The sequence below is a fragment of the Mustela lutreola genome, chromosome 9 (assembly GCF_030435805.1).
Source record: "Mustela lutreola isolate mMusLut2 chromosome 9, mMusLut2.pri, whole genome shotgun sequence".
NCBI classification, from domain to species: Eukaryota; Metazoa; Chordata; class Mammalia; order Carnivora; family Mustelidae; genus Mustela; species Mustela lutreola.
In genome coordinates this window covers 120,491,951-120,508,113 of record NC_081298.1, presented here as the reverse complement: position 1 = coordinate 120,508,113, position 16,163 = coordinate 120,491,951, and the positions used below count along the sequence as shown (strand labels likewise).

General features: G+C 34.5%; 1 protein-coding gene across 3 annotated transcripts in view; it reads right to left on the bottom strand.

The window, feature by feature from the left end:
- MEMO1 (mediator of cell motility 1) overlaps positions 1-16,163 on the bottom strand; it is a 127,291-nt gene that overhangs the window by 18,568 nt on the left and 92,560 nt on the right. For 2 of the 3 annotated variants that reach the window (XR_009357398.1, XM_059188688.1), the window contains 2 exons: positions 13,396-13,538; positions 5,212-5,288 (listed from right to left, as the gene is read on the bottom strand). Coding sequence is in view for 2 of the 3 variants with exons in the window: in XM_059188688.1 (XP_059044671.1) it covers positions 5,212-5,288; positions 13,396-13,538 (220 nt within the window). In the remaining variant the exon portion in view is untranslated. The remainder of the gene's footprint in view (positions 1-5,211; positions 5,289-13,395; positions 13,539-16,163) is intronic. The other variant, XM_059188689.1, reaches the window with a different exon arrangement.

Here is a 16,163-nt window from a genome sequence, read left to right as displayed (position 1 = left end):
AAAAATATGCCTCAAGAAAGGTAAGTAAAGCTAGTCCTCTTAATATAAGCTATCAATATAGCATTAGAAGAAAGGCTAAAAGAATAGTTAAGTATGGATGTTTATATATAACGCATAGAATAATTAGTAAAATAATACTAAAGTGTTTAAATGTGACCACAGTTCTAAAGAGTTCCAAAGGATGCTATTATGTTCAGTGACTTGAGAATACCAGGTAAACTAATATTTTAGACAAAACACCTCTCTGTGCTAAAAGCATTAATTCAAGGATTTACAAATTTTTACGTGTGCAAAATTAAATGCTGCCTAATTAAAGTTGGCAAATGATTTAAAGAGCTGAACAGAAAGCAAGAGGAGATAAATAGGAAATTTGTTCTACTCAACAGATTAGGGGCCATAGCAGGACAGTGCAAATTCACCTACAAAGCAAATTTAGGAATAAAAAGATGTTGGGACTCTTTCCACACTACCAGAAGGCACATCTCCAGGGGCACTATGAACCAAGTCTACTTTGAAAAAGTCCCATGGGTGACTGAAATTGTAAAGACAAAGTTAAGGATTACTATAGTAGACAATCTCTCTGACCATCTACACCTTACTTACTTAACTCCAGACCTCTTGAACTTATTCCAGACCTCTTCCCCAGACTTACAACCAATACAGTCAATTCTGTAGCAAAGCCCTTCTGAATGACCTCTAAAGTAATGTAACTAGGGGTGCCCGGGTGGCTCAGTCTGCTTCTCCCTCTTCCTCTGTCCCCACCAACCTTGTGCTCTCTCTCTCAAAAATAAATAAAATATTTTAAAAAATAAAATAAAATAATGTAACTACATCATTTCTTTGTGCTTACATGCATTTCTTATCCTGGAATATAACGCCCTACATTATCCGGCCTCTGCCTATCCCTCTTGCCACAGCTTGTACCACTCTTATCCTTATCTACCATACTCCTGCAACACTGGCCTTTTTTTTTTTCTTCACACCCAGCCTCTTGCCTATCTTAAGGACTTCGCACAGGCAGGTCCTTTTGTCCAGAATGCTCTTTCCTCTGATCTTTACTTGGTTTGGTCCTTCTTATCTCTATCTCAGTTTAATGTTTCTCCTCAGGGCAGTCTTTCTCCAACCACTTAACCACCAATCACTTGAATCATTTACTATTTCAAAATCCTTTCAGTGTTTTCTGTACAGCACACATCACTTTTGGAAACTAACATATATACATGTGTGTGTGTGTGTGATTCGTTTTTAACGAGTAAGGATATATATGTATATGTATCCTTACTTTTTTTTTTTTAATGTATCTCCTCCTGTTAGAATAAAAGTTCTGTAAGTAAGTGTAAGTAAGAGTAAGTGTGTGTGTTTACTGTCCTAACTCCAATGATGCCTAGGACTATAAATGCACTAAAAAATAATTGGCAAAATGAAAATCCAAATGCCAACTTGACATCTCCACTTGGATATCTTAAAGGCAACAGCAAATATAACATATTCTTAATGTGATTTATGATTTCCCTACCTCCTAAAATATCAGTCCTATCTTCTTGGGCTTTAAATCTAAGTGAACAGTACCAATACCCAACCAGCAGCATAAGCCAGACATTTAAGAGTTATTCTTTCTTTCCCAGCAAGTTCAGTCAATCTCCAAGTCCCATCATCACTTTGTCTCTTATATGTACTGATTATATCCACTCCGTCCCTCTCTTCCACCATCATCATCGCATCCACTGTCTGAATTACCATTTGTCACCTGGATTACCAAAACGGTCTACTCATTTTTCCTTTGACCTCCCTCCAACCCACCTGTGACATTGCAGCTGTATGAGCTATTCAAATACAATCTGATCTTACCGTTTTCCTATTTAATATCCTTTAAACAGCCTGTTCTAGGAATGCCTGGGTAGTTCAGTCAGTTAAGCGTCTGTCTTAGGTTCCAGTCACAATCTCAGGGTCCTGGAATTAAGCCCCGTGTAGGGCTCCCTGGTCCCTACCAGAGTAGTGTCTCCCCCTCCTTCTGTCCTGCTCGTGCTCACACTCTCTCTAATAAATAAAAATAAAATCTTCCCGGGACGCCTGGGTGGCTCAGTTGGTTGGACGACTGCCTTCGGCTCAGGTCATGATCCTGGAGTCCCGGGATCGAGTCCCGCATCGGGCTCCCAGCTCCATGGGGAGTCTGCTTCTCTCTCTGACCTTCTCCTCATTCATGCTCTCTCTCACTGTCTCTCTCTCAAGTAAATAAATAAAATCTTTAAAAAAATAAAAAATAAAAAATAAATAAAATCTTCCCAAAAAACCAGGGACGCCTGGGTGGCTCAATCAGTTAAGCATTTGCCTTTAGCTCAGGTTGTGATCCCAGGGTCCTGGGATTACTGCATCAAGCCCCTTACTCAGCGAAGATCCTGCTTCTCCCCTCTGCCTGCCACTCCCTCCCACTGCTTGTACATGCATACGCTCTCTTTCTCTCTCTGACAAAAAAATAAAATAGAACCCTTAAAATGAATAAACAGCCTGTTCTAGATCCTCTAGCTTCATTTCTCACCCCTACCCCCAGCCCATACATTCACTGATCCACTCAACAATCGCATATATTGAGTACCCAGTGAAAGGCTGATACAAAATGGACAAAGATCCTGATCTCATGAAGCTTACAGTCTAATAGGAGAAGTTATCACCAAACAAATCAACAGTAAGTAAGTCACACAGTAATTAATACTGAGAAGAAAACTTAAATAGGGTAAGGTCATGGATCAACTGTTTACTGTAGGGGTATAATGGAAAACTATGGGTACATTTTTGGGGTGTCCCAATAATTAAAAGATACTAGTGGGTGGTATCCAGGCATGCTGATTGTCCTATAATACAAGATAGTCGCACACACAAATAATTGTTCTCATCCCATAATACTCTTGACATGTCTACATAGGTGAAAAACCTGGGCACATGGGTGGCTCAGTGGGTTAAGCCTCTGCCTTTGGCTCAGGTCACGATATTGGGCTCTCTGCTCAGTGGGGAGCCTGCTTCTCCCTCTCTCTCTGCCTGCCTCTCGGCCTACTTGTGATCTCTCTCTCTCTCTGTCAAATAAATAAATAAAATCTTAAAAAAAAAAAAACCTGCTAATAATTATCTAGACCCTTAACTCTATTTTATATATAAATACTAATAAGTTTTACATGGTTTTAATATACAGATTTCCAAGGAATGGCCATATTCATATAAAGTAAGGGAAGGCTGAACTTTGTTTAGTTTACAACCTTACTAGGAATTGCTTACCATTTTGGAAAATCAAGTCACCCAGCAATGCACCCTAGTGATATGAGTCACAAACATAACTGTTTAGGTTTGGATTGATAGCCGTTATAGTAATGATACAATGTGTAAGCATCTACTTCATAGTGTCTTCTAATATAGTTAGAATTCGGGCCCTTACAGTATTAAGAATTTATTAGTTTATCATAAACTACTTTCCCCTTATTTCTTTCTCATATCACAGTTAGGGTATTCACTTAATTTAATTATGTATATAGGAAGATTATATTCATTATTTCATTCACTTGAAAAGTATTTACTGAGCACCTACTAATGTTCTAATCACTATTCTAAGCACTCTGGATACACTGGAGAACAAAATAAATATCCTGACTAACAAAACTATAATAAATAAGTAGAATATTTAGTTTGTTGAAAGAAAAACTGCAGCAAGTAAGGTACGTTGAGAATGCTAAGAAGGTGGAGTGTATGATGCAAAATTAAACTGGGTAGTCAATGCATCTTGCTGGGAAGGTAAAGCTGAGCAAAGCCACAAAGTCAGACAGTCAAATACAAAAAGGGCCAAAGCCCTAAAGTAGGCACATCTATATCATCATCACAGAACAATAAGGAGAGTATGTGCCCTAAGTAACTCTTACAGCTCCATATCAGAATAGCTTCTAAGTCTGCTCAACGACTGCAGTGAAAGTTCCATTAAGTGAAAGACAATGTTTTATCTTCTTAATGTCTTCAGTACTTCACACAGTACCAGACACACTAGGAGACACCCATTAACCACTTGCTACATGAAGAAAATAAATGATGACATAATCAGAAAAGTTTTCTGATGCAACTGAGAATTATGCCTCAGAAAAGTAAGATGAGAACTAGAAGCCAGGAAAGGATTAAATGACTGACGTGACATCATAAATCCAAAAGAAAAGTCAGTAGATTAAGTCCAAACAAAATTCCAAAGGTAAAAGTATTAGGCTATAATTAGATCTAAGTAATAAGATAAATTTAAATATGATAAAATCTACATATAAGAAAATCTCCTGAGTAACTAAATTTGCATTCATTCCATTTGGCTTTTAATAAAATATACAAGGTATAACCTACCTATGGTTTTAGATCCAGATTTCTCAATAAAATGTTTTATCTACTTTAGACTAAATAGTCTTGTACTAAAACATATGCATAAAGCTTTTGAAACAGTGGTAAAGTTGATTTCAACATAACACAGACTTAAAGTCTGACAGATTTAAAGACAATTTAGAGACCACCTATTTCAAGACTCATCTTTAAGATGACAACTTGAGGACTAGAGAACTGAAATGATCTGTCAAAAGTCAAAGCCAGTAAGTGATAAACCTCCTATATTTAATATTCTGTTTATAAGTTTAAAAACACAAAATGATCTGCATGACTTTTCAAATAGGAAAACAATTACTCCAACTACCATACTATTTTAAGGAAAATGACAGCAGGATTCAGTGTCTGTTGTACTACTGGGCCAGGTAAGAATACAATCATATTTTTAAATTCTCTATTTAAACAACAAAATGAAACACCATTTAAGAAAGTCCAAATGGCAAAAAAATATAATAATAAAATAAACTTAAAATTTGCTACGGTTGTTTCTGCTTAAAAATAAGTAATGGCATTAGTATCCTGTCATCCCTAAACCTGAGACACTCCCCCAAATAGCATCTAAAAATCTATACATTATTCTTTGTCTTACTAATTAAATAAAATTAAGATAAAGGAAATTTCAACTAATAGAAAAGGGATTATTTTTATAATCAATATTCATATGATTATAAATTATATTTTGCACATTTAGTTAAAAAAAGATAGGGAAAGAATTATTAGTCCACTGTATATTTCAACATATTAAGTCTTGAATCACTAATCTGAAATCAAAGAAAATACCTTAGAGCATTAAAATCCCACACCTGAAAGACTTACCATTTTATCTAGATGTTCAATGGATCTATAAATCTCCCCCTGGGATTCATCATAGTAACTGTAACGGAACCTTTGACCTTGAAACAAATATCATGTACAAAATAAAATAGGGAAAAATTAGAAGCTAAAAAGAAAGCAAGCGCTTACCAAATAATTTCAGTTCTCATGGAAGGCAAAGCACAGCTTAAGCCTCTGAGAGAATCATTCCCAAGAGCCCTTGTACATAAAAATAAAAGGCATATTTGGGAAGGAATAAAGAAATGATATATCACCAGTGTTTTATGATGTTAAAAACTACTTCAAACTGTAGAACCTTAAAGTCACAAGCAATACAAAAGACTAAGGAAACAAAACAGCTTAAAAGTTAGAAGCATTGTTAAACATATTATATCACTCTGTAATGGAAGGTAAACCCAAAGAATATGATTCAAGGAAATCTGGTTTAAGGAAACTATCTCAGTGTAACAGATCAATGAAATCAATGAAAGCTTAGCTTTTGCTGTATAAATGCAAAGACTTGATCTCTATTACAGAAAAAAAAAAATGTGCAGGTCAGAGATATATTGTGGCTTATGTGATTTTTATGACTTCAATAAAAAAATTTATCTCATTTTTTTAAAACTCTCTACTTGAAAAAAGATCGATACAAGTGCCTAAAAATAGGAGGCAAAAAAGGATAAATACAATTGTCCTGCTCTGACAATAAAATCTCAGTAAGAGTACAAGCACAGAACATTCACGTTTAGCTCTTCTCCAAGAAACAGAGGGTAAGCTGGAAGAAGCTTGAAAAGAAGACAGAAAACAAAAGGCTCAGGTAATAAATCTGGCTCCCTATTATAATCGTATAAAAACTAGAAGTTAGACATATTTATAAATAATTGTGGTATGCTATTCCACAGACTATGTTGTATTTCAGACACATCTACATTTGTATATCTGTGATGCCTATATTTCTTAGAACTCATTACTTTTATATTTAGCTATTTTTAAAGATTCACCAAAATACATTTGAAAGGTATGTGAGTACACCAGTCATGTATGCACACATTCTGTGTCTTGTGCTTCATTTTTAGAGCAAAGTTCACATATAAAATTATTATCCTCACACCTGAGAAGATGGGTTTCTTTGGCTGGATACTTATGATTTTTAAGTTCTCTGTTTATCTTACTAAAAAAAATGATCATCTTATAGATGACGAGTGATGCAAAATAACAAAACTCTTTTGGTGTTCTCTTTTGGAAAAAACCATACACCACAGTTATCCACACTTCCTTTACTTGTTGATTTTGATCAACTTTGATGGTCATCTTTCTAGACTATACTGTATTTTCTTAACTTTCACATTTTAACTTTGCACACACATTAATACATATGATTACTCGTGTAACAGTTCTTATTTTCCCTCAAGAGTTGCTATTAAATCAGTATTGCATCTTATAATTCATGATATCCTAGAATCAAGAAATAAGGTTCTGAGACAATTATCTGCTTTCTGAATATAAAAACCATTTCTATCAACATTGAGGATTACTACATGTCACCATAACTATGAGATCAATTACAATTCTTGCACTAAAAAAATTCTTAAAAAGTGACAATTCATCACTCAATGCCCTTATATTAATTAACTCATCAGACATTTCTTTCAAAATTTAGAGTTAGGTATAGTTTTGTTTTTCTTTACAGAATGTACACACTTACTCCTACCTAATAGCGAGAACTATATAATTGGACCCTATTTTTTCCTACTTGCCAGATGGCTATTGGAAGGCTCAAAGTCCAATCTAAAGTCTGTTGCAATAACTTCTTGATTCAATTCACCGGTACTAAATTTCTACTTGGATTTCAAAGGTCTTTTGACAGAGTTGCCCGAAATCTTTTGTGAAATAAACAAACAAATTATTAACCTTAGACAAGAAACTTCTGACTCACTGTCAACTGTAGTAAGAGTAATATCCTTGGAAGCAATCAAGATGAATATTTTTTGAACCTGAACTACTTCAGGTTTATACTAATACATTCTCTTTTTCTTGCTTCAGGAGATAGCTGTTCGTTTTAGCTGTCAATAATCCCTGTGACTGGGATGTAATTGTCTAATCTGAAAACTGCTACTCTTCAGGTCTACAGAAAAATGCATGTACTTTCTGATAACCATTTCTACTCAAGTCTTTTCTGCTTATTTCCAAGTTCAGAGCTGCTGTTTCAAATGACTGAAGTTGGTCAAAGCTGCCTTAATCACAAGTAGAAAGTACAACTATACTTAGAAATGCTCCCATGTTCATATGGACCATTTTCACTGTAACCCTGACTTTAAAACTACTTCTGAAGTAAGAAAAAATACATAAAATGTTTTGAATACTTCAAAATACCAAATCAACATATGATTTAAAAAGAATGACAAAATGCACAGGAAATTGATGAGGAAATGTTTAACATTTTACTATCTACCTCTTGCTGCTCTTTAGGTGTTTGCATTTTGTAGCTGAAGAATCAAGTAGAAATATTTTATGAGCTCTAAATAATGTATCAATTAAGTAGCTAAATACACACTACATAGAGCTACTATACTGAAAAAGTATTTTACTTAAACAGCTCAACTTAGAATAATTTTTTAAAATTATACAAGCATTTAGAAATTACCTGAGTAATTCATTCTGGTCAATATACATACAGAAAGCATCTACTTCAAAGTAAATAGTTTCTATCATCCCAGCCTATCCGTGGGGGTGGAAGTAGGAGGTGTGTGCACACACACGCATGCACACACACACACACCACTTTAGTTACACACCTCTTGGAATTTGAATGCAAAAAAATCGTTTGTATCTAATTATCAAAAAGAAGTTTATCAAGATTTTATTTAATGAAAAATGAAAGAAATGACAACACTAGCACAATACACTGTTCATAAATGCACCTTTAATCAAATATTCACTGTTGATGTATTATGACTTCATGTTTAACTCACAAGCAGACATTTTGTTTTATAACACTTCTAACATTCAGTAAAGCTTATGCATCTAAACTGAGCAAACACAGGTGCCTCTGTACCTGGAGAACTGGACTTGTATACTTTTTTAAGTATGAATAAAGCATATCACATAGTAAGAGAAAATTACTTACCTGAAACTTATCCTTTCAGAAGGTACACTGGGAAAATGGATTCTTTGAGCCCCTGTTTCAACTCCAAGTATGAGCTTTCTAGCTTTAAGAGCCATTGACACTGCCCCTAGGGGCAGTACAAGCTTTGGAACTCCCCTAGTGAGTATGTCAGTAGTTTCTTCAGGTGCCTTCCCTCAGTTCTTTTCAAATTCAAAAGATGAGAGGAAAAATAACCCAAGAAAAAAAAATCCTGTAAAGCAGAAACCTTACTCTTTGAGGGAAGGAGGGTAGCTCATTTGTGAATCCATTCCAGAGCACGCTTTCTGAGAAAAAGAAATACAGGTAAGTAATTTTCCTATCTCCAAAGGTGACTGGTGATTAATGAGTGGATTCACAGAGTGTGGAGAGTAAGCTCCAGGGATGTCTGTTCAACACACAACAATCAACTAATGAGGACAAACATAACAATGAATGGTACAAGAACCAACACTGCTTTTTAAGTGCCTCAAAACAAAACAACAAAACAAAACAAAACAAAATATAGCAAATACCTCAACATTAAGCTATACACTGGTTTGCAGAAATAAACAACGAGCTTGGAAAGTTTATTTTAAAGCCCCCAAAAAGATTAGTGAACAAAACAGACTTTCAGACATATGTCCAGTAAAAACTATACTGTTACACATTCACTTTATCACTTTATGTTTATATGTTAAAGCACTTTCAATTATTTTAGTTAATCCTCACAACAACCTATGAGATAGATTATTAGGTCATTCCATACTAAGGACATTCATAATTGAAATCGTGAAAAACTATAGTCCTTTCATTCTAAAATCTTAGTTATAATGTAAAAAGAAAAAAAAAGTATTAGCCTTCCCTCAAAAGATCAAAAACCTAAATATGTGTAACTAGTATGTATAAAATTTGAGAAGACAAATATGAAAGCTTGGATGAGATGTATTTCAGGAATTAGCTAACTTATACACAAACCAATTGAAATTATTTAGAAAATAGTAATACCCTAGTACCTAAGAGACTAGCAACAGAAAGGAAAAAAGAGCAGGCATGCATAATCACTTGTTATGGAAAATTAAACTAGAAATCTGAATAAAGATAAATCCATAAATATTCTGGGGAATGCTACTTTTGATAGGTGACACAAATTAAAAAAGAAATTATATAAACCTATACAAATATAATTTCCTATGTAAAAATCCAAAACTGCTGAATTGAGTACAGTAAAATTTATTCATATTTAATAAAATAATTTATCACTAACATTTACCAAGTAAATTTACTGAAGTCAATTTGCAGTTAAAATCACCATAAAAAGAAAAGTAAGTAGAATGAATCGACTTAAAAAAATCAATTTCTGTTAGATGCAGTTTCATTTAGAAACCTCTTAGAAGTTAATCAGAAATTATGTTAATGAAAGCTGTCAATGATATAAATGTGAAAATACAAATTTCAAAATCAGGAAAGTACAAACATTAATATTTTATATTATATATATGGAGAAGAACAAAAATGAAAGGCAAACAGAATGAAAATTCTACAATTAGAAAAACTAAAATAGGTCCATCCTATAAGATGGCATCTTATATGGATGGCTCCATATAAGATGCCATCTTATAGGATAAGAAACTTGATCAGAAAAAGTATGGACACAACATTACCTAAGCACAGTAAAAATCAAATACTAGCAGCAAATGTCCTTCACTTACACCACAAGCCCTGGTAGTAGCAGGAAGGGCAAAATGAGGTAGTTCATGAAGTGTTACTAGGAAACATCACCCTACTGGGCTGACTAATGAATTTTCATGTGGATTAGACTAGTGATAAAATAAAAGACAGGAATTGAAGTGGTGAAGGTTTTTTTTTCTGTTAGGGTGGGGTATTCAAATGAAGGGACAGAAAGAAGAGGCATAATAGAATCTAGGTACCCATTCTCCTTCAGCTTTCCCAACCCAAGAAGAAAATTTGGGAGTATTTTAATCTTTCTACTTTTTCTCTCTCTAATGTCTTTTTCAAGTCCACATAAAATTTAAATGGGATCTGAAAGATGAAAATCTTTAAAGCAAAGTACACTTAAAAAAAAAGTCATTCGTGTAATGGACACTGGTTAATAAGTAACCAGGCAAAACCCTTCCAATCACTGTCTCCATCACCAAATCTCCTGCCTTATTTTTAACAGAACCCGGACATAATAGAAATAATGACTAGAAATGAAAAATGTTGTCACTGCTAGTACTCTGTTATTCAACAAAACAAATTCCACTGTAGGCATCTGAGTAATCTGTCAACGGTACCATAATCAAGTAAGTGATTTTTCTCCAAAAATCAGCTATTTAGAAACGTAAAGGGTGTTGACAGCTCAACTCAATGAAATTTTTAAGATCTCTGAGTATCTGAGTAACTGAATTCTTCCTGTGAAATGATTTAGAATGCAGTGTTATCATTACTTTGATATGGTAAAATCAATCTATACAGTATCTTTACCAAAAAAGAAGAAACAGCAGAAGCAGCAGAAGCAGATGAAGAAGAAGAAGAAGCAGCAGCAGAAGAAGTAATAGAAGAAGAAGAAGAAGAAGAAGAAGAGCTATTAAGAAATACCCTCACAAGAAAAAGCTTGACTTTTGAAATGGGAGTATAACATTCATTAAAATTTAGAAAAGATGACCAATGCCACCACAGCATTAAACTTGAAAAATACAAAAATTTCTAAGACATTTTATTTTAACCTGTAACTAGTCAAAAATTCATATTACTTCAGTTAGGCATATAAAATAGGAAATGAATCTTACTTTACAAGAATGATGGTTATTATTGCTATTGTAAAGGGAAACTACCAATCTTGGAATAGTATCCATGCAACACCTTCCACTTATCCCCAGATCTTCATCGAATTTCCTAACAAGAATCAGTACAGTGCTTTTCATAAGTGCAAAGCAAGCACCTAATGAGTATTGTTAGTGAGAGTGATACTAAAAAAATAAACACCTGGAAAAGTTCTATTACTTAACCACCAAATGTAAATAAAAAATGTTTTAGGCTCTGGACAATTCTCTTAACTAACACCTACCAGCCTCTGGAAATTTTGAGTTCTTATTTGTAATTGTCATCAGGAAATCCTAGCTTATAATTTAAATGCCAAATTTTTCTACAACACAGGAGATCGAAAGGCCTAAATAACTTTCCAAGAACCTAGGTAGAATACAAAACAAAATTCATCTTTCTCTCTCAATATTGTACTTAAATACAGTACTTGGATTAGGGCTTATTTGCTTTAGAATTCATTCATGAAGCAAAAAAGAATGACTCAACAGACAAGAGTGATTTTAAAGCATCTACAGATTTTTATGTGATTTATGCTGTGATTGCACATGATACCCCATCTTGAGGGAGAACCCAGATTCTAAAGAACAATATCAGAGGAACTAATTATTTAAATATAAAAGTAATTTAAAGTGATTCATAAGAGCCTTAAAAGTGAAGAGGGAGGAGACACATGCTTCAAGAATTTTTAATTCTAAAACATATGGATATATGCTTTATTACCAACATAAGTTCACAATACTAAGAAAAATATCCTTTTTTCAACAATGATACTTCTTAGTTTTTAAGATCAACTATGACTAAATATCAGAATTTCCAAGAATCTACCTAGTCCTCACATCTAAGTAATATACTTATAATCCATAAAAAATAACTTCTGCCAAAGGTAATAAACCAACTAGCCAATAGAATTGATTCTTAAAGAACCCTGAGAACCCTCAGGGAGTTTGGCAAGGTCACATAGCTACCTGTATATCCTAAACCAGGACTTCCCAACCTCAGCACTATATATTTTGGGCAGGATAATTCTTTGATGAAGAGGGCTGTCCTGTGTACTAGAGGATGTTTATTTAGCAGCTTTTCTGGACTCCACTAAGTAGAAGCCTAAAGCATTCCCACTTCCAACCCCCACCCCACTGTAATGACCAAAAATGTCTCCAGGCATTTCCAAATGTCCCTTCATAAGATAATCAGCCTCAGATGAGAAATTAGTGCCTTAAACCAAAATACTTATCTATAAAGGAGGATGGCTCTCTTAAGATGGTCTCAACACCATTCACAGAGCAATGGAAGAGAATATACCAGCCTAAGCACAATAGATAAATATTGAGTCAACTCTGGTAATCCATGCTTAAGACACATAAAAGCCAGGGGTCCCTATATCTCATTGAGGATGTTTTTCTGACCATTGTAGTACTCTATCTTAAAATTTATAATCTTGTGCCTTACATTTTCTCTATAATCAAAGAAATAACTGAAGGATGAACAGGTATTGGCATCCTCCAGCCAATGAGAAATGTCCTAAAAGGAACAGGATTCAAAAATATTCTAGAACAGTCATGGATAAGGGAGAGTAAACTGTATTCAAAGAATCAAAATATAAAATTTACTCAAAGAAGCATTCACAAATGTCTTTCTTTATCATCAGTTCACTGTGAAGTTTCCTTTCTCTTTTTATTCACAAAATAACAAAAATCACCTAAGAGTCCTCACCCTTATAAACCATTACCAATGAAGACCACAATGCTAATAGCCCACATGTTACAATCTTGGAGGGTAGCTCTAAACTGATGGCAAAAATTAAGCACCAAAGGAAAAGTAGAAAGAAAAAAAACACTAATTACAGAAAAGGAAATGTGGAAAAGGACTGGCATAGCACACAGTGCTCTTTTACCTTCTAAAGAAGAAATGTGTTTTATCTACGAAAAAACTAACTTCAGAGAATCAACTTGGAAATAGGGTTAAAAGATCTTACTTAACTCCCACTAATATAAGTGGCTAAGCAAGGATGCCCTCACAGTGTGAATCCAATTATACCAGTCGCCTTTGGAAATGTATCCATAATCTATCATAATCTGATCCTTTTTAAAAGACTTTTTTATTCACTTTTAAACCGTTGCAGCTAAAAGTAAAACTTTCCAAGGGAAGTGATAAGGAACTGAAAATCCAAGCTTAGAGTGAAAAGATACCATTAACCACAAGTATATATTATCTACCATGATATGTTAAAATCTAGAACTTACCCCAATGGCAGAAATCAGAAGAAACCACAAAGAGATTACTAGGATCCGCTAGATATTTACTGAAGAGTTTTCCGAATTCCTGTTCTTTTGACTCACTCAGAGCTCCAACCAGTACAGGAATAATGGTAAACTCATCCTTATGGCTTAAAGAAAACAGAAAAAAAAAAAAAAAAAGTCATTTAAGAAGTATAAGAATATAAGTAGTTTTCCAATGTGCTGGCACTAAAAAGTGGAACATTGATTAAAAAGGGTAAGGATAAGATACATACTGTTGAATTTTTTAATCTATAATTGAAATGTTTAAAGAAGACCACTTAAAAATAAGAGAGATACAGAATACTAAAAATATCTATTTAAATTACAGAAATGTACAATACTTCTTTAGGTAAACAAAGCTATTTTACTAGCAGGTATAATAATGTCCTCCAATATAAAAATAACCCCATCAGACCATCACCAAGACAAGTCTTCTCTACTACCCTTCAAAGCTACAATCATCTGCCTAATCCTTCCACAATTTTAAAAGAGCATTAAACTCTTCCTCAATATTTTAATCTTATCCTGTTACAAATACCACCTCTGCTGGTACTTTATAAACCTGCCAAGTGAGACCTACAAACTTAATCTTGGCTCCCATAAGATACACCAACTGCACCTTAAACCTACACTAATACACAGATACAGGACAGCCTGACGATACCACTCAAATTTCACTGGCATCTTGGGTGGACATAGAATTCAAGGAAGTAGGTATTAATTTCTAGCAGCAAGAAAAAGACACCAAACCCACCCACAATGTTTATGACATTTCCACAAGTCCCTTTTTCACTCTACAGATTGACAGATTTATGGAAAAGGAACAGAGCAGATTAATAAAGAATAACTATCATGGGCTATAGAAATAGACGTTCATCCAAAACCTTTTAAAATTTTCATTGCAGTGAAATTTTACTTACATATATTCAATACTATTTATATTCTAAATGATCCCAGATTGGAATTTTAGAAGCGTGAGTCATTTTTGTCTGACTTGTGCTGAACAGGACTTAAAAAAAAAAAAATCACCATTATAATAAATGCTTTTTAATATGTTAATCTGACACTTAACTGATGTAGGACAAACAGAATTCATAAAAATGTTTTTAAAAATACTAAATTTAAGTTTATTCCCAAATAAGTGTTAGCCTAGCTTCATAAAGCTACAGCCAGGGCACCCAAGCACCTCCCCCAGAAAGACCCCCTTACCCTTGTCAATTGCGAAATAAACAGATCATACAGATCTCCAGTCCCTCTGCAATGCAGGGGCTTCTTGGGCAGAATCTGCATCTATGGAGTAAGAAAAAAAGAGGAAGCTGGCAGAGGAAGCTGCCATGGAATATCTCCTTCTCTGACTCTTTTACCAGTTTGCTGAACAACTGCATGAATGAACAGGGGCTCTTCAATAAGTTAAGAGTGATTATCAATCAAAAGGCAAGAATCTGGGCTCTAGTAAAAATTCAAGAAGACTGCTATGACTTGTTCTAACTTCAAGTACTATCTATATAAATAAATAAACTACGATCATCAAGGAATATGTAAGTAATTATGACATGGTAGGGATGCAGTTACATAAGAATATAAAAAAGAAGTCAGAGGAAATCGGTTCACGTACCATCTCTATCACATAATAAAAGTTGAGAGGGTGGGTAAATTACTAAATACTTAAAAATGTATTTTCTTATCTGTAAAATGATCATAATTACAATATCTATTTTCTAAAGTTGCTACAAAGTGAGAAACACTACTGGAAAATACTTTGTCAACAATTGGTGGCTCACCCTAAAGAAATAATACATGTCTACTATTCTACAGAGCCACAAGCATTCCCTTACCCTCAACCTCAGCCTGCAAATCTATCTATACCGAGGTAAAAAACTCATACTACTTAGAAATCTAAGCTTTGAATCAAGATCTATCCATCAACCTCCTTGTCATTTCTTTAAAAAAAAAAACCTACTTCTGGTTCTGTATTTCCACAAAGTATGAATTAGAAAAAAGAGCATTTGGCTTTGAAATGTAATATTCCTAGATTTTAGAATTCAAGTTGTCAGGCTGGACTTCCCCAGTGAAGGTGTACAAAATCTCACCCTCAAAAAATAATTATAAAATTGTCAAAAAAAACAAAACAAAACAAAACATTTTGTGCTCTAGAAATTAACCAAAGACAAAAAACACAACAAGAATAGTTTATTCATTATTTTAATAAGTGACCTTTTTAGGAAGAACAGTGGGAGTCTGGCATCTTACCAGGAGCATTCTCTATCCCCCTGCCCCACTCCACTAGCATAGTGGGGTTGGCTGTGAAAGCCAGCAGCTTTATTTGCTGAAGGAAGCTGACTTTGATTTGGAGCAGGGAGCAGAAAACACATCCAGCAAAAAACAGAAAAGCCTATAGCTCTCATAGCCTGAGATTACAAAAACAGTGGAGGCAAGCCACAAACCTGAGGACTACCTAGAAATTTAACATGGAAATTCTGCAAAGGAGACAGCCACAGAAGGACCCAATAAATTCACATATTCTGAAGAGATGATTGATGTCCTCCACATAACTCTTTCTGACTAGAAGGCAGCAAGCACATATGTGCTGGGGAAACCCATAAGGTTCCAAGCTCCCCCAAAATGCCAGCTAATCAGGAGGGTGAGAGCACGCCCAAGGGAAAGTGGAGACCTGAGAGCAACATCACACACCCCAGGCGGACTGGAAATCTACACACACTCAGGGCGACCGG